The sequence below is a fragment of the Tenrec ecaudatus genome, chromosome 2 (genome assembly GCF_050624435.1).
Source record: "Tenrec ecaudatus isolate mTenEca1 chromosome 2, mTenEca1.hap1, whole genome shotgun sequence".
NCBI classification, from domain to species: Eukaryota; Metazoa; Chordata; class Mammalia; order Afrosoricida; family Tenrecidae; genus Tenrec; species Tenrec ecaudatus.
Genome location: NC_134531.1, coordinates 187077664 through 187098828, shown reverse-complemented (window position 1 = coordinate 187098828; position 21165 = coordinate 187077664). Strand labels below are relative to the sequence as shown.

At 39.3% G+C, this 21165-nt stretch overlaps 1 protein-coding gene across 5 annotated transcripts in view; it reads right to left on the bottom strand.

Moving 5' to 3' along the window:
* Positions 1 to 21165, bottom strand: part of CREBRF (CREB3 regulatory factor) — a 69028-nt gene that overhangs the window by 12156 nt on the left and 35707 nt on the right. For all 5 annotated transcript variants that reach the window (XM_075541960.1, XM_075541962.1, XM_075541959.1 and 2 more), the window contains exons 5-8: positions 11371 to 11565; positions 9302 to 9491; positions 7548 to 7621; positions 515 to 637 (exon numbers count right to left, since the gene is read on the bottom strand). In XM_075541960.1, the coding sequence (XP_075398075.1) occupies positions 515 to 637; positions 7548 to 7621; positions 9302 to 9491; positions 11371 to 11565 (582 nt within the window). The remainder of the gene's footprint in view (positions 1 to 514; positions 638 to 7547; positions 7622 to 9301; positions 9492 to 11370; positions 11566 to 21165) is intronic.

Here is a 21165-nt window from a genome sequence, read left to right as displayed (position 1 = left end):
GTTTATAGGTCTTTAATGAGGTATCAAGTTTATGCCCACATTAACCATATCTACCCTCCTATTAGCTTCAGGATGCCTGTTTCTTCAGTCCTCTCCTTGCCATGGAATCTGCCCAGGGATAGGAAACCAGACAACTAATTCTGTTAGAATCCTGTGAAAGGTATCATCACATTAAATGAATAGGTAAGATCCTTCACTAAAAATAAACTGCATACTTGATAACTCAAAAGACCTTCTCCTGCCCTCCCTGCCACCTCTAACTACCACCACCAATGAAAGTTAAAAAAAGTTTGTCTTTCCCAACTGTCAAAATAATTCAGTGATGAAGTCTAAAGAACACTGTGGTAACAAATACATATTTATGAATGCCAAATCTCAAAAGCCAAGACTAAAGGAGACACTACCAAAAGAGCACTTAAGTTTTGATTAACTAAAAGAACTTTCAATACTCCCTTGAGTCATCTACCTTACATTGCAGATTATCTGTTATGAATTTATCCTACACTCTTCTTACCAAGAGTATCTTTAATGAGGATTTCGAGCTTCTGTCCCATGTTGGGTCCTCTCTCTTCTCTAGGATTCTGTACTCGGTTTACAATTTCTTGCTTGATGGAGTTGATTACAAACAATAAATTATCTGCAAAAGAAAACGAAACACTTGGTATATGTCACTAACATAGACAAATTTGGCTTGAAACACACAAAACTGTCAAAACGCAAACAAAAAAACCCCGAAGAGAGAATGCTTGAGAAAACATTAAGCAGTGAGTTATAAGCCTTCACCTTGTAAACAGTTATCAACGTCTACTATCCTGTAAACAGCATGCCATACTCATCGTCACAGTTTTAGATATACGATAGTGTCTGGCATCCTGAACTGTAAGAGAGAGACCTTTGTTGTTAGGTGTTGCTGAGTCAGCTGACCCAGGCTGGTCCTATGAACGAGATTAACCATTGCCTAATTCTACATCATCCTCACAATTGTGATGCTTGAGTCCACTGTTGGAGCCACTGTGCCAATCCATCTCTTTAAGGGTCGGTCTTCCTTTTTCTTTTGACCCTCTATATGCTACCAAACATGATGTCCTTAGTAACTGTTTTTAATTATATAAAGCCATACCCTTCCAAGACAATAGCTTAAAAATAAAATTGTAAGACATGCCAAAATAATAACAACTTATAAATTATCAAGGGTTCATAAGGGAGGGGGTATGGGGAGGGAGGGGGAAAAATGAGGAGCTGATACCAAAGGCTCAAGTGGAAAGAAAGTGTTTTGAGAATGATGATGGCAACAAATGTACAAATGTGCTTGACATCATAGATGTATGTACGGATTGTGATAAGAGTTGTATGCGCCCCCAATAAAATGATTTTTTTTAAAAAGGAAAACATTTACAACTATGGAGTGGGCAAAAATGTCTTAGAACAAAGAAATAATATTAAAAAATTGACAAATTGAACTTCACTTAAGTATTTTAACATGGGCAGCAATGGTCTCAAACAAAACACTGTGAGGATGGTGTGGGACCAGGCAATGTTTCTTTCTGTCACACGGAGGGTTGCTATAAGTCAGAACCAGCCAGATGGGACCTAACAAAGACAACAAAGCATCTTAAAACTTTTGTTCCTTGAAAATTGCCAATGAAGCAACAAAGCCCACATGGAAGAAGCACACCAGCCTGTGTGATCATGAGGTGTCAATCGGATCAGGTATCAGGCATCTAAGACCCAGAATAAAACCATACCCAAGGTGAATGGAGGGGGAGCATGGAGTGGAGACCTAATGCCCATCTGTAGACAATTGGGCATCCCCTCACAGAGGGGTCACAGGGAAGAGATGAGCCAGTCAGGGTGCAGTATAGCACCGATGAAACACACAACTTTCCTCTGCTTCTCTGGTGCTTCCTTCCCCCCACTACCATGACCTCAATTCTACCTTACAATTTGGATTAGATCAGATCATGCACAGTGCTACAGATAAGAGTCTACAAGACAGGCAATCCAGAATAGATTAACCCCTCGGGGCCAAAAAGGAAAGTAGAAATACCAGTAGGATTAGGGGAGGGTGGGGGGAGAAAGGGGGAACCGATTACAAGGATCAACCTAGAAGCCCCTCCCAAGGGGACAACAGAAAAGAGGGTGAGGGGTGACGGAGGACCATCTAAGAAATGGAAAAAATAATCTATAACTTAATCAAGGATTCATGAGGGAAGGCGGGCAGGGGAAAGAGGGGGAAGAAATAGAGAGCTGATATCAGGGGCTCAACTGGGAAGAGAATGATTTGAAAATGATGATGGCGGCATATGTGCAAATGTGCTTGGCACACTGGATGAATGTATGGATTGTGATAAGAGATGTAAGAGGCCCCAATAAAGTATTTTTTTTAAAAAGTTGCCAATGAGACAACAAAGAGGTGAGAGTCAAAATGGGATAAAATATTTGCAGCACATTTATCAAACAGGATTAAAAAAAGAACAGTTATAACGCAGTAAAAAGACAAACTGATTTAAAAAAAGACAATTATTTTAATACACACCTGGCAAAAGAAATAAAAAGGCTAATTAGTAAGCAGAAAACAAGATCAGTACCATTAATTAATCAGAGAAATGCAAGTTAGGACCACTACAAGCCCATCAGATAAGCTAAAATTAACAATATGGGCCCAACACCAAGTGCTCACAAGAACATGGAGGTGGGGGAGACAGGGAGACCTATCATAATGATTGACCTAAAGCTCCCTCCTTCCAGGGTGATGGACAACAGAAAAGTGGGTGAAGGGAGACACTGGTCATGTAAGACATGAAATAATAATAATTTATAAATTATCAAAGGTTCATGAGAGGGGGTCGGGGAGGGAGGGGAATAAATGAGGAGCTGATACCAAGGGCTTAAGTTGAAAGCAAATGTTTTGAGAATGATGATGGCAACAAATGTACAAATGTGCTTGACACAATGGATGGATGGATGGATTGTGATAAGGGTTGTATGACCTCCCAATAAAATGACTTTTAAAAATTTATAAATTACAAGAGTTCTTGAGCAATGGATGGATGTATGGATTATAATGAGTTGTGTGAGCCCGAAAGAAAATTATTTTTTTTAATATATGGAGCACCAAAAATCCTATTATATTTGCTTTTGAGAATATAAAATGGTACAGTCACTTTGGAATGAGTTTGGTAGTTTCTTATATTGGGAAACATACACCTAATTCTATGATGTAAACATTCTACTCTTAGATATTTATCCAAGAGAAGTGAAAGTACACATAGCCCCAAACACTTCTACATAGCAGTTTGTTATAACCTCAAACTCAATTCAACTCAAGTGTTATCATCAGGTATGTTGATATACATATTGTACTACATGTAAGCAATTAAGATGCCTATATGTGTTCCGAAGAAGAGCTCAGCAGTAAAAAGGCTCTAACTACAATAGGCTCAAGCTTAGGAGCAATTGTGAGAATGGCACAGGACAGGGCACAGTGTTTCCTTCTGCATTAGGGTCACTATGCTTTGGAACCAACTCAATGGCATCAAACAATAAACAACTACTGATAAATTAATTGACCAACTGGACTTAACTATTATTTTAATGATGCCGAGAAAAAGTTGCCAGCTAAAACTGTAGAATTCCATTTATACAAAGCCAAGATAATACAAGCTAATCCAGTGTCAGAAAACAGATGGAAGATACCTAGGCATAGTAGAGAAAGAGATGGCTTACAAAGGGGGATGAGTAAACTTGAGGAGAGGGGCGTGGATGATAAAAAATGTTCATTAATCTTAATTGGTTACACTTGTGGACACTCATTTCCAACTTGATAAATTATATAGTTCAAATATGTAACATTCCAATTATTCCTCCATAAATAGGGAGGGAGAGCACATTTACAATTTTAAGGCACAGAATTCCTATGGCCTGAAATGAATCTCTGCTGCTTTAAATCCTGTGACTTGCTCTTCCTTATTTGATAACACTGCAAGGAGGCCAATTTAGACTGATGTTGAAGAGGGAAGCGAGAAATTCTATTGGAAGGAAAACTACGTGTAAAGGCAATATAGGAAAAATGTCTGATGAAATATGGAAAGTAAAACTGATTCCCTAAAACAGTGGTTCTCAACCTTCCTAGTGCCACGACCCTTTCACACAGTTCCTGTTGTGGTGACCCCAAACCAAAAAATTATTTTCGTTACTACTTCATAACTGTAATTTTGCTACTGTTATGAATCATCGTGTAAATATCTGATATGCAGGATGTATTGTCACTGTTACAAATTGAACATAATTAAAGCATAGTGATTAATCACAAAATATGTAATTATATATTGTGAAATATTTATTTCTAATACAAATAAATGAAATTTTGTCTTGAAGCATGGTGTAGCATAGCTAACAATCTTGACGCCGGGTACTCTTATGTAGGTGGACCCTTCTGGAGACGGATAGAGGAGCGGTGTCTCTGGTTCCCGAGACCATCAGAAATAATGTGCTTTCCGATGGTCTTAGGTGAACCATGTGAAAGGGTCGTTCAACACACAGGTTGAGAACCGCTAACCTAAAATCACAAGAAATGTATACTTCTCCATAAATGACTGAAAAACACTGTTTATTTAAAATTTATAAAGGAAGTTTACATGGAGGCTGAATTGTGTTTCCTTAAAAAAAAATGTGCGATAAATCCTAACCTTTATCCAATGGTTAGAATCTCTTCCAGGAATGGGTTGTCTTTCATATATCCATGAGGCATAATTAGTACAGGGTGTGTTTTGAGCCCATCTCTTTTGAGATATGAAAGAGATTAAACAAACAAGAGAGCAAGCAGAGATGGGCAAGACTGATGCAAAAGCTCATGGAGATTTCCAAGGGACCAAGAAACAAGAGAAAGAGACAAGGACCTTCCCCGGGAGTTAGCAGAGATAAAGCCTTTCCTGGAGTCAGTGTCCTGAATTCAGACTTTTGGTGTGTTAAACAGAAAACAAATTAAATTTGTTAAAGGTGCCTGCTAGAAAGCAAACAAGGAGGTTTGCCCATTTTCAAGAGATTGGAAATAAAAGGTCTCATTTAAAAAATATTTTAAAATATCAAACAAAACACAATGAAGTAGCTTCTCTTAAATAAACTTTAGCATTCTAGAATCCCTGGGTATGGGGAGGGAATGACTGCCACTACATTCATTCCCTAGTTCAGAAAATGGCAGCACCTGGCTCTCAGAAATCACAGCCAAGCATGAGATCCACAAAATGTTTCTACTTGCTCTGGTTCTATGTCCATCCAAGAATCCCACCATTTTAAATTTCCAATCTAGCTTTCTTAGGGACAAACATGTCAGTCAGGGTGAATGTCCAATCTGCCTAATCGTTTTACTTCTTGTTCTGAGGTCCTATCACTGCACACATACAACAGCTCTTTTGGGTTTTAGCAGAAGAAAAGATTTTGGTGAGAAGTGATGGGATGGTTAGTATAGAGGGCCCTCGATGCTAAGTTTTGTTTCTCCTGATGATAATTCTTGAACAATGCTAGCTTATGATAAATTAAGGGTAACTGTAGGGTAGATTTTTTCATAAAGCTAAATTCATTAGTATGAGATTTTATCCTTCCCACTTTTCAGATACTAAAATGTAACTTCTTATACAGATATATGTACCTCACTAGGTGAAATATAAAGTTGGTAACCATGTTCCCAAGTCCCCCATATTGTTTTCAAATGCTGATTTGTGAATCATAAATCCTAGAAATCACTCAATTTGAGGTATGATTTCACATTCAGAAATTCGTGTACATTGGTCTCAGTTGTTCTTCCTCAGGGTAACACAAGGGGGTTTCAAAAAGTTCATGGAAAAACTCCATTATCTTTTACTCCTATTTTTCTATCAATTTCTTGAAGTCCCCACATATATTTACCTCAGAAACGATCACAGAGCATATACGTGTACATACACTTACATATTTATAAATGTACACAATGATGATTAAGTGTATTAACTAATAAACAAAATGCAGGCAGATGTGCTAAGTGTTCCAAAGAAATGGGAGACCCAGGAGACAGCCAGTGGTCCATCACTTCTCCTTACAGCATGGATCACTGGCTTCTACAGTGATATATGGATGCCCATGACACAGCAAGCATTATACCTATGAACTCACAGAGCTCAAGGTCAAAATGCTTAATAGTAAGAAAAACAATAGGAAAATCTATTAATTTTCATTCTAATACCAGATTTTTTAACCTAATTCATTGATTATACTTAAGTAGCTTAATTATAGCTCTTGAAAGCCCACTGAAAACCTTAGCTAATTTCACAAATTATAAGCTTCACAGTTGCAAATTCTTTTTTCATCCATGAATGGAAGTAATAAAGATAAGTGCTAAAGAAAAGTTCTTTTTCAGTCACTGGACAAGGTTTACTGAACACCTCCGAGCTAGACAGCATCCTAAACTTCTGAAAGTGTCCATAAGCAAATAATAATTGATCATTCTACCTATATACTCTGTTCAACTGGTCAAACAAAATACAACTCTGCCCAAGAGCTACACATGGAAGAGGACTATTATAGTTCCAAAAAAAAAAAAACCTCATTTGAGACCAAGCTTAAGAAATAGTAATAGAGAAAAAGCAAAGGGAAGAGATGGCTCATACACAGAAGATCAAAACCAAGCTTCCCAACTAATTGGAGGATGCCTTAGATAGGATCATTGTACATGTGCCAGGTTGAAGATCAGGAGTCAATAGATCTATAATTTCCCAATAGATTCTAGGGTGGTTGCGTAAGAAAAATAGGGGAAGTATGTTAAAATATTTGGATTCTTGGGTCCTACTTGCACAAAATCCGATTCAGAAGACTTGACTAGAAGCAATCATATTTGGAAAGCACAGATCTAAACAATCTACTCAAAAGTCAAAGTAGTATTACTCACTTCAAAAGTGATGAAAGACATTTTACGCTCAGTGAATAAAATTGGGTAGCTCAGAGGGTTTCAAAACATTCACTTTAAAATTCCATTATTTTTTCTATTTTACCATGAAACTTTTTGAAGCCTCCTCTACAATTTTAAGATGCAAGTAAGAAATCACTGAGGTTACAAGATGATCAGCTGTTTACAATGGAGGTGACATTTGGCTTGAGGAGCAATAGGCACACACATTCATAGAAAAGAGAAAAGGAGTCCCTTGGGGCGGGGGGGGGGGTGCCTATGGTTGGTTAAGTACTCAACTACTAGTTGGAAAGGTTGGCAGTTCAAACCCACCTAGAAGACCTCAGAAGAAAAGCCTGGTGATTAGCTTATGAAAGGTCAGTTGTGAAAACCCTATGGGGCAGTTCTATTCAGGACACAAGAGGTGGCCATGAAGTGGAATTAACTTGATGGTAACAAACAGTAACAACATGATAAATGGAAGGTGTGACTATGCAGTTGATGGAATGGATGAGTTTAAAAACAAGGTTGGCCCAGGCAGGATGGAAGGAGAGAAAACAATGAAATCAAAGAGATGGAGAGTAGTCAGAAAATCAAAGGTTTAATCAAATTCTTAAAAGTTTAGATTTACCATATTCTGTGTTGAGGCCCCATAATTTCACTTTATTAGCTTCATACTGAGCTTTTTTCTTTAACCGACAAGCCCTGTGAAAGGAAGGAGCAATTAGTTCACTTCTTTTAAAAAAACATTTACAACAGTGTTTTGATTCTAACATTTTCTAGTAAGACCCCCCAAATCACTGCCTATCTCTGTTATATGCCTTAAGTGGCAAAATCCTAAAGTTTAGCGGTGCAGTTGCTCTGCTTCCATAAGAATGATGCTTTTGCTAGTGACCCTTGAGCTAATAATCTGGCTAAATGACACCTCAGTGGGCAGAGTAGAACTGCTTCATGAGGTTTCAGAATAGATGGCCAGGCCTATTTTTCCAGGAGATTCTGGATAGGTTCTATCTGCCAACATTTTGGATAGTAATCAAATCTACTGCTTAACCTTTGGGCCAGCCAGCCAAGAAAACCCTGTGGAGCGGTTCTACTCTGTGACACATGGGTCATCAGGAACTGGCACTGGTCGCAACAGGTTTGGCTTTGTTTTTACCAATGCTTACACCAAGGAAGACTGTTACAAAAAGAACCCACATGATACCATCATTTTCCCAGACTGATTTTTTAAAAACTTAAACATATATTCAGAAATAAAGCTGCCACCGGTTCACACTCATTCAAATGGCTAAAAAATGCAAAACCTGGCATACTAAAAATTGTAAGAGCAGCAGCAATTAGGACCCTCTAGTGGTACTTGTGTAATTAAGAAACAGTATCTACAATATACTCCTATGTGTTTATTCAAGAAAAGACACCTATTGTTTACTCGAGAGAAATGGCAATGTTCTGTTCACCTGTAAGCAAATGTTTATGGCAGCTGTATAGTCCTAACTGTCCAAAATCAGAATCACCCAAATGTTCCTCAACCGGTAAAAGGATCCACTAGTGGCTCTACAACCCTACAAAGACACACTTCATAGCAATCAAAAGGTACAAACTCGCATTAAGTGCAACAATAGGGATAAATCTTAAATGCATTATGTTAAGTGATGGAAATCAGATTTCAAAAGGCTGTTATCTTGTATGATTCCATTCATATGATAACCTGGAAACAGCAAGACTATGAGGATAGAATACAGATCAGAGATTGTGAGGTTGCTAGAGGTGGGGAATGGTGTTTATTACAAATAAGCATGAAGATATTTTAAAAAGTGATGACAATAATCAGGATCTTAATTGTGGTGAGAGTTACTTGATTGGCTATCTTTGACAAGAAGAATGAATTTTACTGTATGTTAATTATACTTAAGATTAACATGACAAACTGAATTAAAAAATAAAGCTATGATAAAAATTTTCACTATACTAATACAGAACACCTAAGTCTTCACTTAAAAAATAAATAGGTCTCTCTATAAAGCATAAATACTAGATTTCCAAAGGAAAACGTTTAAATACTCATTGTAGTAGTTATCAAAGAAAAAAAGTAATAAATGGTCTAGTGCAGTGGCTCTCAACCTTCGTAAAGCTGAGACCTTTTAATACAGTTCATGTGGTGGTGACCCCCCCCAACCATAAAATTATTCATTGCTACTTCTTAACTGTAATTTTGCTACTGTTTTGAATCGGTGTCCTGTGAAAGGGTCATGTGACCCACCAAGGGGTCACGACCCACAGGTTGAGAACCACTGGTCTAGGGCCATCTGTTCTTTTAAAACCCTCATTTAAAATCTGACCTCACCCTCCTGGACCACATTCACACGCGCAAACATTTTCATTTACCTGGAAGCCAGCTTATTTTTTTCCTTCCTTGACCTTGGCCGGGCTGTTAAGGGAAGCTCACTGACTGGAGTCAAATCACTAATCACCTTATTTAGTTTCCGCAGCTCATTGCCTATCTGAAGCAGTTTCTTAGGGTTTGGAGTCAGATCTTCTACATCAGTTCTCCGTGACTTCTTAACTGCATATTTTCCTAGATATAATTTAAAAGATGTGTTAGTGAGCTGATTTTTTTTTTTTAAAGCAAGAGAGATATTTTCCACAGCCATCTTTTCTGTCACTCCCTCCCTCAGCTTCTCTTTTTCAGAAGCCTCGGCATGTTAGCAACCATCCCAGAGTTAGCCTGCAGTCCTTCACAATCTGTGGGCCTTTCCCAAGTTTTCTCCACCACCAGGTTTTTAGCCTTGTTTTGGCCGATTAAGTGCAAGGCAGAGCTAAGCACTTCAAATCTTAGGACTGGCGAACAAGTTAAATGCACACAAAAATTAGTGTCACTGTGTAATATTGGAGATTCACCAAAACTACAATATTTGATGCTATGAATGAAAAGTTGTCATACACACACATTTTATGTTGAACTCACAAGTTGAATAGCAAGTAAAGATCACTTTGCTGGAAACCCCTTCTTTGGTTGCTTTGATCAATAACATCACAGAAGATTCAAAAGGATTCCTGCCCTCCCTTCTCACTCAACACAACAGGGGTGGCTTTGTCCTCTGAACTCCTACAGCATACTCCACAAACTCTCTAAAAGCCTTCACGTGCACTTAAGATTTATTTACTCTACCTTTAAAAAACCTGGGGTGCTATTGGTGGTCATGTTTCCTGCTACACAGAGGGAGCTGATTTGGAACAATGGAGTGAATATGCAGCAGGCAAAGACTGAGAGACAAGAGAGAGAGAGTCCCTCAACTGTCCTAGCTACCACCTGTGCCTTCTGCTTCTCCTTCTTACCTAAGTTACCCCAAAATTTTCACCTTAGGTTTCTTTCTTGTGGTTATACTAGCTGGACACGAGTTTCAGCTGTTTATATTCACAAGGGTTTACAGAGGGGCCCACAAGATAACCTCAGTCACTGTTTATTAATCAAGTGAAGGTAACTTGAGACCATAGGCATTTGGCCCATGTGTGCCTACCACCTTGAGAACTTCTTGGTCAGCAGTTCAAATCCTCCAGCTACTGCACACAAGAAAGATGAGACTATTTGCTCCCTTAACAATTTACAGTATCAGAAGCCCTGGATAGGGCTGCTATGCGTCAGAGTAGAATTGTTGGCGGTGGTTATTTAGAAAAATCAATCTGAAGGCAAAAACTAGGTCTTTATTCACTGAGAGAGAGCAGAGCACCAAGCTAAGTGCCACAGAAAAGGTAAATAAAGGCATAAATACACATCACATGTAATTCCTACCTTTAAAATTGCTTGTTAGCATATTAAATCTGATCACTATACTATTTATGGAATGCCTAACTTGCAAGTGTCTTCCTGCCCCACTTTGGTTAAGAATTTTGGATTCATGTGAAATAATATTGGTACAAAAGAAATTCTACTTAATTATAGCTTCCCTTGTTCACAATTAAACCAATGGCCTACCTAAGATTTTAAGGGTCTCCCAACACCTATTCTTCATCTCTGCTCTCTCCATTCTTTTTCGCCATAAGTAACTCATCTCCTTTCCCCTGCCTTTTCTCCCTGTCACCATTTGGATTTCACCCTCTCACTTCCTTTTCAGTCTAGAGACTGGACAAGAACTGAAGAGTGAGAGGCTTCAGTTCATTCTCTTTCTCCCCAGCTCTTGAGAGTATAGCATCTGAGATGAATAAAGAATCCGCAGATCCTGGATGTCTTGGTCAAGGTAAGTTGAGAAAGAGACACTAGAAACTAAAACCTTCTCTTTTGTCTAGGTTATGCCTCTAGACACTTGAAAAGACTGTTTGTAAATGACAACCAATCATGGAAAATAGTTGCTCTCCTGTTGCCCCTCTAGTGGAACCCCTCAGCATACTGAGGAAGAATATGGTTTACTACCTCTACAATGAGCAACTTTCAAAACCTGACAGCAATCCCCTCTTACCATGGTGTAAGCCATTTTTCTGATACATATTACTTGGTAAGGTATCTCGATTCCATTCAGATGGCCTCAGCATTCTCTCTTGCTGTGATGGTGTAAGTTGTTCACTATATTCCCAGAAGTACCTTCTTTTACCTCTCTTTCGAGAGGACATTGAAGTCATCTCCTTTAAATCTTCCACAGAATCATTCTCAAAGCCTTAAAAAAGAAAAGCCCCAGTTTTTAAGTTCTATGAATTTCAATAAACCAACCAAGAAGAAATAAAATTTAAAGTCCCTTCAATAAATCAGGTTTACAAAATAGCTTTAAATATGGAAATCTCTAACTCATAAACTATTTAAATAATGGAGGTTTATAAACATAGACTGACAATACTTGGTTATCTTTTTTGCGTTTACTTAGAATGCTTGAGGTTTGATTTTTATAAATTAGTAGATATATAGATAGATAAAGGCATTTTCATGTAAGATTTCAAGAACAATGAAACAAAGCTACAGGACAGTCAAAGGTAATGATATATAGATATCAAGACTGTGACTTTTGACTATCTTATCACATTCGGTTAGGTATATGAAACAGCCCGATTTTCAGAAAGCTGCCTGCACTTGTGAGCTAAAGTTCCAAGGTTTATCAGGAAGCAGTATTTTTCTCTCCTCCATCCTACCCTTATTGGAAAAAAGCACAGATGGTGATAAGTTTTCACACAAGATACCATGCAAAAATGTTATTTGCTTATTGTAGCTTATATTTTACTAGAAATAATTCACATGCACTTCACTTTTAAATAAGTATTTCCCTTACTAATAGGAAATTTAGAAAAGACTTAATATTGAGTTGTTAGAATTATTGGTCAAACCCACTATCACAAATGACTTATAAATCTAAAACACCCTCAAAATGATGGTCATCTTAACTGCAATCTGAATGATTCGTGAGGAGTAAGGATGGATACAAGCCCAAACCTAAAGAGCACAAGGGGTGAGAGGTGAGGTGGGAGATGGTTGGGTGCCACTAGCCAGTAAATTGGGCATATTCTCGCCAAAAAACATGATTCCTCTGGAACTAACACTGTGAAAGGGAAGGTAATGACATCTGAATTTGGGGAGTAAGGGAAGAATCTGAAATGTACCAAATTTTTTGCAGAGTAAGAATCAATCAGTAATATGATTCGATTTATATGCCCCTCTGGCTTCATGAGATAGAAGACTCGTGTTTGCGGTGGCTGGAGGTAAAGGAGGTAGACTACAAAGGTGCATCAGGAAGTTTGAGAGGCAGGTGCAGAAAGGATTTTAACATTGACAGTGGTGGGGTATATGTGACTGTATGCACTTGTCAAGAACTCATAAAACTGACCGCTAACAAGGGTGAATTTTACCATGTGAAAATGATACCTTAATAACATGATTGATTTGGAAGAAGAAAAGAATCCTGAGAATTGAATGCTTTCTGGGAAGCAGTTAAGCCATCCTTCATAGCAACATGGGCACTGACGGTGCACGTGTAGTACAATATAGCAAGCCGTGTGGCAGTGAACCTTCAATTCTTAAAAAATGACAAGGTACACTGGAGTTGCCTTAAGAAAAGGTCCTTCACTCCACTGGGCCAAGTAAAAAGCAGGGTTTCAGAAACTACCCTGTTTGAACTGGGCACACCTCAATGTTGGCAGATACACCGACTAAAACACCCCCACCTTCCTGACAATGTCGATTTGGTAATTCCTCTTTTTCAAGTCTACCAACCCAAACTATAGGGGGAAAATTACATTTAACCCATCTTCCTAGATCTTACTGATGGGCTTCCTTGGCTGGCTTAATAAACTTTGCTTCTCTTCGCGTGCACCGCATTTCTAGTAAAACACTCTCCCTTTCATCAAATGTACCCACATATTTCACTTGAGACTTCTCTAATAAAGTAGTGAAGAGGTTAGTTATTAACCCCATTTTAGACAAAGAAACATACTCATGTCGAGTTTAAGTGACTTGACAAAGCTACGATGGATTCGGACGTCATGGCTCAAGGAATCTTGTGATTCTACCTACAAGTGGGCTTCCACGTTCCCTGTGCCTGCTGGGCTAAGTGGGTTTGTTTGCTTGTCAAAAAGCCATCTTCTGTCCCACCCAAATTAACTATCAGCTTTATTCACTTATACATTCAGGCTTTTTTCCACCAACAAAGTTTCCAGGGGCCATCAATTTCCTTTAACCTAATTAGTAACAATTTCTAACAGCACACATCATAAATTATCATCACAACAATGATTTGTTAGCTAAAGACATCCACTTTTCAATAATGAAACTGCCACAATCAAGTAGAAAAAAAGATGCCCATATCACTCGTCTAATATTGAAGGTAATCAAATATTTCTCTCTAAGTATGTTCTGGAGAATATTCTCATAGATAAGCAGCTTTCACCGCAAATGAGTTCTATGGCCAAATAAGTTTTAAGAGACTCTCATCCTGCATTCCTCTCTCTTCAAGTCACAGTAGACATAAACCCATTTAAAGGCTCTGGGAAATCCTAACAGTAAATACACCCAGTAAGCTATCAGCTCTAAGGCATGGAGCATGATTTCTTCATCTTCATAGCTTAATATGCACAGTGGCTGACTGAAAATTAGGCACTAAATTAAAAAACAACAACAATGGTTATCACTTTGTCAATGAATTGTTTTCCATGGAGTCATTTTCTTTTCTTCTAATGAAGCACTATGCTGAGCTAATGCATGCCTTCCTAGCACGACTATTTTAAGTAAGTTAAAAAACCCTATGTGCTGCTTAAAATTCCAATTATACAGCTTTGGTTGGTGCAGATCACTGCAATTAATCTGGTAGAGTTGATTGTCAAAATGTTTAAGTGAGCATTACAAATGAAACTCTCATTCTGGAAGCCCAGAATCATGTAATTCCATGACTTGTATCCTGTCCACAGAATGGGCTCTATTGAAACCTGGGAGCGAGTCCAGAGCATGAACTGAAACTCCATTCTACACCTTTCCTGGAACTGTGTAAGCTCAGGCACTGTTGTAGCCATCTGCCAAGAAACAGCATCAAGGGAGCTAGTCATCACAAAAGGCCCTTTGTAAACTTCCCACTAAAAATTAAACTAATCAACCCACCCTAAAACTAGCATGCTGAACGAAAATATAACTAACCTCACTTTTCTGCTTCAAAGAATTTCTTCCTGCCTCACACCAATAACTCACTTTTGCACTACCAATATCACTTGTTTAGCTTCTTCTTCCTTCCCAGAGGTGAGGAAGATTCCTTAGCAAATGTGAGTGAAGGTCAAATAATAACACAAACTGGTGCAGACTTTGTGATTAATACATGTTATTCAATAACATCAGTAATACTCCTCCAAGAAATACTAATTCAAAGGATTTCCCGACAAGTCAACTGTAAATAAGAGAATTAAATGTTATCTGAACATTCAGCATTGTTAGATGGGCTAAGAAGACAACTTGAAACTATTCATATAACCTTGCTCACAAAGACAATGTTCTACAGTCTACGTTAGTGAATAGCAATTGGGGTCTTAAAACTCAAGAAGAGCCATCTAAAGGGCATTTTTGGTCTTGCCCCATCCCCCAAAAAAGAAGTGATGAGAACTGAAAGTCACATGCAAACAGCCCAATGGACTAATCTGCCACTCAAACATTAGTCTCCATAACCCTTGGCCAGAACAACTATATGGTGACTGGCTACCATTAGCAGCTGCTCTGAAAAGGACCGCATGAGAAGGTCCTGGACAGAGTAGGAGTGGAAGGAAAATGTGGAGCCGGACACCTGGTCTCAGAAAAGAGATTAGGCTTACTGGTCAGATAGAAGCTAGTGAACAGTGAAACACTTCCCTCCTCAAGATTATGGCCCTTAGTCATGCTTCAGAGTCTGGAACTGAACTCACATGTTACAATAACCTACCATTTAAGACAAAGTTCTGAGTGTTAAGAAAGGAAGGAAAATGGAAACAAGAGACACAGGGAGGAAGTGGGCTGAGTGATGCGACATGGAGGAGACGGCAATGGATGAGTTGAAACAAAATGTGTATGAATTATGGACTATAAAACTGAGATCTACTTTGCAAACTTTCACCTAGTTCACAAAAAGTTTTAATTAAAATGCATTTTTGAAAGGGTACAATTGCCAGTTTAAAACAACTCCCACTCATCCATCACCACACAGTAATGTTTGTAATGTTTTACAATGCACTGAATGAAATAAAAATAAGTCAAACCAATAATCTATGAGTGCATAATTTTAAATTTTTGAATAAATACAGAAGAGGGGGCTGGGGAAAGCGAGAACTTGATGCTGATGAGGATTGCAAATGCATTTCTTTTACAAAGCTATTGCCTGTTTGCGCCATCAACAAGCTCACAGAGGTTCTTCCTTGGGGAAAGGAAAGATTTCACAATAGGGCAATTCCAACTAAAACAACGGCTTCTTCCTCATTGCCATCATTCATTGGCATCAGGATGGTGCCAAGTCGACGTCGGACAGGGCAAGATATGACAAAATAATAATTTATAAATTATCAAGGGCTCATGAGGGAGGGGGAGCGGGGAGGGAGGGGGAAAAGAGGACCTGATGCAAAGGGCTTACGTGGAGAGCAAATGCTTTGAAAATGATTAGGGCAAAGAATGTGCACATGTGCTTTACACAATTGATGTATGTATGGATTGTGATAAGAGTTGTATGAGCCCCTAATAAAACATTAAAAAAAAAGACAATGCCAAGTCATAGTGACCATACAGGACAGAGTACAACTGCCCCTAGGGGTTTTCGAGGCTGTCTATCTTTAACAGGAGCAGAAACCCTCATCTTTTTCCTGAGTGGCTGGTGGTTTTGAATTTGCCAGTTAACAGTCCAACTCACAATCCATTATGCCACCAAAGCTCTTCTGAATAAGGATTAAATGACTAAGGAAATGGAAAATGAAAGTGGATTTACTGAAAGAACTCTTCAGGTACTTACCTCTTAATATATTCATCCAGGTAAATCAAGTCAAAAGATGAAGAATGAATTTAAAGTGGGAAAAAGTCCAAGAAAACTAAAACTACAACCAGAACTTCTTGCCTGCTTTGGTGATGGTAGGGTCTACCAACGCTGATTTTTGTGAGGGGGTTTCAAAAACTTCATAGAACAATTCCATTATCTGTCAATTCTATTTTGCTACAAATATTTTGAAGCCCCTCATATATTCCTTTACACGCCCACTGGTCAAGACAGACATTTCCTTCCCTGTATTTTCCATTTCCCTTAGTTATTATACTCATCCTCTCTCTCTCCCTTTTTTTTCAATCATGTAATTGGGGGCTCGAACAACTTTTAAAAAAAATTTAATCACTTTATTGGGGGCTTGTACATCTCTTATCACAATCCATACATATATCTATCCCACTCACCAAGGCTGACTTGGCCACTGCCAATGCTGAGTGTCCCATTTGCCAGCAGCAGAAACCAACATTAAGTCCAAGACATGGGACAATTCCTCGGGGAGATCAACCAGCAACTTGGTGGCAGGTTGATTACATAGGACCACTTCCATCATGGAGGGGACAGCGCTTTGTTCTTACTGGAATAGACACCTACTCTGGGTATGGATTTGCCTTCCCTGCATGCAATGGTTCTGCCAAAGCTACTATTCATGGATTTACAGAATGCCTCATCCACTGGCATGGCATCCCACATAGCATTGCTTCAGATCAAGGAACTCACTTTACAGCAAATACAGTGCGGCAATGGGCCCATTCCCATGGAATCCACTGGTCGTATCATGTTCCTCATCATCCTGAAGCTGCCGGCTTGATAGAACGATGGAATGGGCTCCCAAAGACACAATTATGGCGCCAACTAGGTGGCAACAACTTGCGGGGCTGGGGCAATGTTCTCCAGGAAGCTGTCTACGCTCTAAACCAGCAGCCAATATATGGTGCTGTGTCTCCAATAGCCAGAATTCATGGGTCCAGGAACCAAGGGGTGGAAGCTGGAGTGGCACCACTCACTATTACTCCTAGTGATCCCCTTGCAGCATTTTTGCTTCCTGTCCCAGCAACCCTGTTCCTCAGGCCTGGAGGTACTGGTCCTGAAGGAAGGAACTCTCCCACCTGGAAACACAGCACAGATTCCACTGAACTGGCAGCTGAGAATGCCCCCTGGGCACTTTGGGCTTCTCATGCCTTTGGATCAACAAGTCAGGAAGACTGTCACTGTACTAAGTGATGTGATTGATCCTGATTACCAAGGAGAAATTGGACTGGTACTACATAATGGAGGTAAAGAATATGTCTGGAATCCAGGAGATCCCATAGGCCGACTCTTAGTGTTACCATGCCCTGTTATTAAAGTAAATGGTAAGTTACAGCAACCCAATCCTAACAGGACTTATAATTACCCAGAACCCTCAGGAATGAAGGTCTGGGTTACCCCGCCAGGCCAAAAACCACAGCCAGCTGAAGTGCTTGCTGAAGGCAAAGGTAATACAGAATGGGTAGTAGAAGGTAGTTCTACTTATCAATTACAACCACGTGATCAATTGCAAAAGCGAGGTTTGTAATTGCCAATGTATTTTCTTTGTATGTGATTATTGCATATATTTCCTTTGTTCAGGTATGATATATCAGATACAATTTGACTCAGTGTGTTTTCATTTATATGTATGATAGATGATTGATGATAAGTATAAGTGTGATTTCATTAATGTCTGGAAATTATATAAGTATATATGGCTAAAGAATTGTGTACAGGTGCCAGGTTGGCAAGGGGTGGATTGCGATAGTTTATTGTGCCAGCCTGGCCGATAAACACAAGTAGGATTAACTGAAGGGCGGAGAGATAAATGGCTCGGTGAACCTCGCCTTGCTAGCACTGTGCCTCAATTTAAAGGGTACACTACCTGTGGGACGCCTAGCCTGTGGACTGTGTCGCTGTAAGTTAAGGTCCCTTTAAGACCACTCGATTGGAATGTTCATCTCTGGAATTGGGGCCTGCCAGTTGGTGACAGCTGGTGACCTGCCTTGGTGTTTGTTGTCTGGGTATATATAGCCCAGCTCTCTCTACAGAAAAGGGACTGGCAGCTCTCAAGACTTAAATGACTGCTAGTGTCTCACAGATTTATAACTTATAATTTAACTGTTAATTTCATATATTATCTATCTATCTGTATATAATTTAACGGTTCAGTTCTTGTGTTATATATATTTATATATATATAATATATATATTATATATATATTATATATATAATTACTAGCAATCTGGTTTTGTCTCTCTAGAGAACCCTGTCTAACACATTTATTGTGTCAAGCACATTTGTACATTTGTTGCCCTCATCATTCTCAAAATATTTGCTTTCTAATTGAGCCCTTGGTATCAGCTCACTTTTTACCCCTCCCTCCCCGCTCCCTAATCCTCATGAACCCTTGATAATTTGTTATTATGTTGTCCTATCTTACACTGTCCAACGTTTCCTTTCACCCACTTTTTTGTTGTCCATCCCCCAGGGTGGAGGTTCTATGTAGATCCTTGTAATCGGTTCCCCCTTTCCACCCCACCCTCCCCCCACTCTCCCAGTATTGCCACTCTCAGCACTGGTCCTGAAGGGATCATCTGTCCTGGATTCCCTGTGTTCCCAGTTCCTATCTGTACCAGTATATCTCCTCTGGTCTAGCCATATTTGTAAGGTAGAATTGGGATCGTGATAGTGTGGGGGAGGGAGGAAGCATTTAGGAACTAGAGGAAAGTTGCATGTTTCATTGTTGCTACCTGCACCCTGACTGGCTTGTCTCCTCCCCGTGACCTTTTTGTGCAACTCTTATCACAATCCATACATCCATCCATTGTGTAATCCTCTCTTTGTATCAACACTTCCCTACCCTTCTACACTAACTCTAAACATGGGGTCTCAAAGCAGTATGCTGATTGGTTAAGGCTTGGAGGACCCTATGATTCTAAGGAGGGAATTACGTATCTTACCACAAGGTACATGACAATTTTCCTTGAAGCAGCTCAAGTAAATCAGATCTTATTAATTTGCTGAGGCAGAGTTTTTCTTGTTGATAAATAAAAAAGATAATAGTTCTATCTAAACTACTAGAAGTTCTAAAGTGGACCAAAGAAAAGTTATAACCTCTTTTCTTCCAATTAAGCTTAAAATACCTTCTGCTTACTTGAAACTCCACCTAAGTCAAACAACTTGGTTGTGTCAGATACATAAACTTGACCTTTGAGAGGAGAGAAAGTCTACCAAAAAGAAAAGTCTTTGGGCCATAATAGTGCCTCACTGGCTACAATATAGCTACTGTGCCTTAAAAAATGTTTCAGGAAATTAAACACTAATGTTTATACTGCCTGAAATCCCAGCGATCCTCATTATAATAAAAGGGCTCTCTTTGACAACTTACAAGGTTTCTTTTTAATAACTTTTAGTTTTTTATACAGAATTATTAGCACAGCACTATTTGAGGTAGTTAGTTTACTGTGCCAACCTGGCTGATAAACACATGTGGGGTTCATTGAAGGGTGGAGGGATAAATGGCTCCGTGAACCTCGTCTTTCTAGTTCTCAGGTCTCTTGCTTTGTGATGGTAGGACCAGGGTGCAGCTGCCTTAGCCAGTTCCCTGCTTCAGCTGGCAAGGCTCACTTCCTGCAAAACTTCCCTGAGGAGAAGCCACATGGACCTACCCCAATGCAGCCCTGGGTGCTGGAGCAGCCGTGTGGAGACCCCTGCCAGTGCTGAGATGCTTACACATTCACTGATTTTGCTTTCCTCCTGCAGTCAGTATCACAGTGTGCGTTTTGTGAGATGGAGGGGGACTTTGTGGATTGGTGTCAGACATACGGGCTAATGTTGAACTTGTGGTTTGGGCAGCACTTGGTTGGGATGCTTTCTTGATATGCACTTAACCTTTACATAAAACTCTCTTATACATATGAGTTTCTGTTGATTTGTTTCTTTAAAGTACCCAGACTAATATGCTATTTTTGAAGGAAATAATGTTTGCTAAAATCTGAAGATGTTCCCTTCTCTGTGAATTTTCAACTGTACCACTTGGCAATGCCAATTTTATAAACAAATGATACAAGTTAATAGTAGCAAGAGTCCAAGCAGGTAGATGAGTGACTCAGTTCCCCACCAGTTTCACTTTGTCTCACTCTTACTTATACAGGCAGTCCCTGGGTTATGAACAAAATCTATTTCTAAGCAGCTCTTTAACTTGAATTTGTAGTTAAGTTGGAACAGGTGCATATAACTCTTATGTAGCCTTACTTTATTTTAGTGCATCATTTACCAAACGTCTACCACCCCTTTCTGGGAAGGAAAAAAAATAACTCAAAATCATGCCTGGCAATTAAAAACTTTTGTACTATAACCCATCATCCAGGATTAAGTGTAGGTATCTGCTTTTGCAGACCCCCCTTTGATTGTCCTAGCACCTTCCAGGTGGCAATTTTGTGAAATACTGATTTGGGAAATACTGATTTGGTGCAAGAAAGAAGTCTCTTGGGCTGCTAACTCAACCCTTCTAATTACTCTCTACAAGAAAAGATGTGGGTTTCTGCTCCTGTAAAGATTTAAAGCAACAGAAACACAAAAGAGAAGCTCTACTCTGTCCTACTGGGTCACTATGAGTCCAACTCTATTCAGTGGCAGTGGTTTCAGCTCAAGAAATGATCCCTGGTGGCATGGTGGGTTAAGTATTGGACTGTAGTTCAACCCCTTTAGCCACTTCACAGGAGAAAAAGGTTGCCTGCTTTCATGAAGAGTTATAGCCTCTGAAATACTACTCTGGCCTAAAG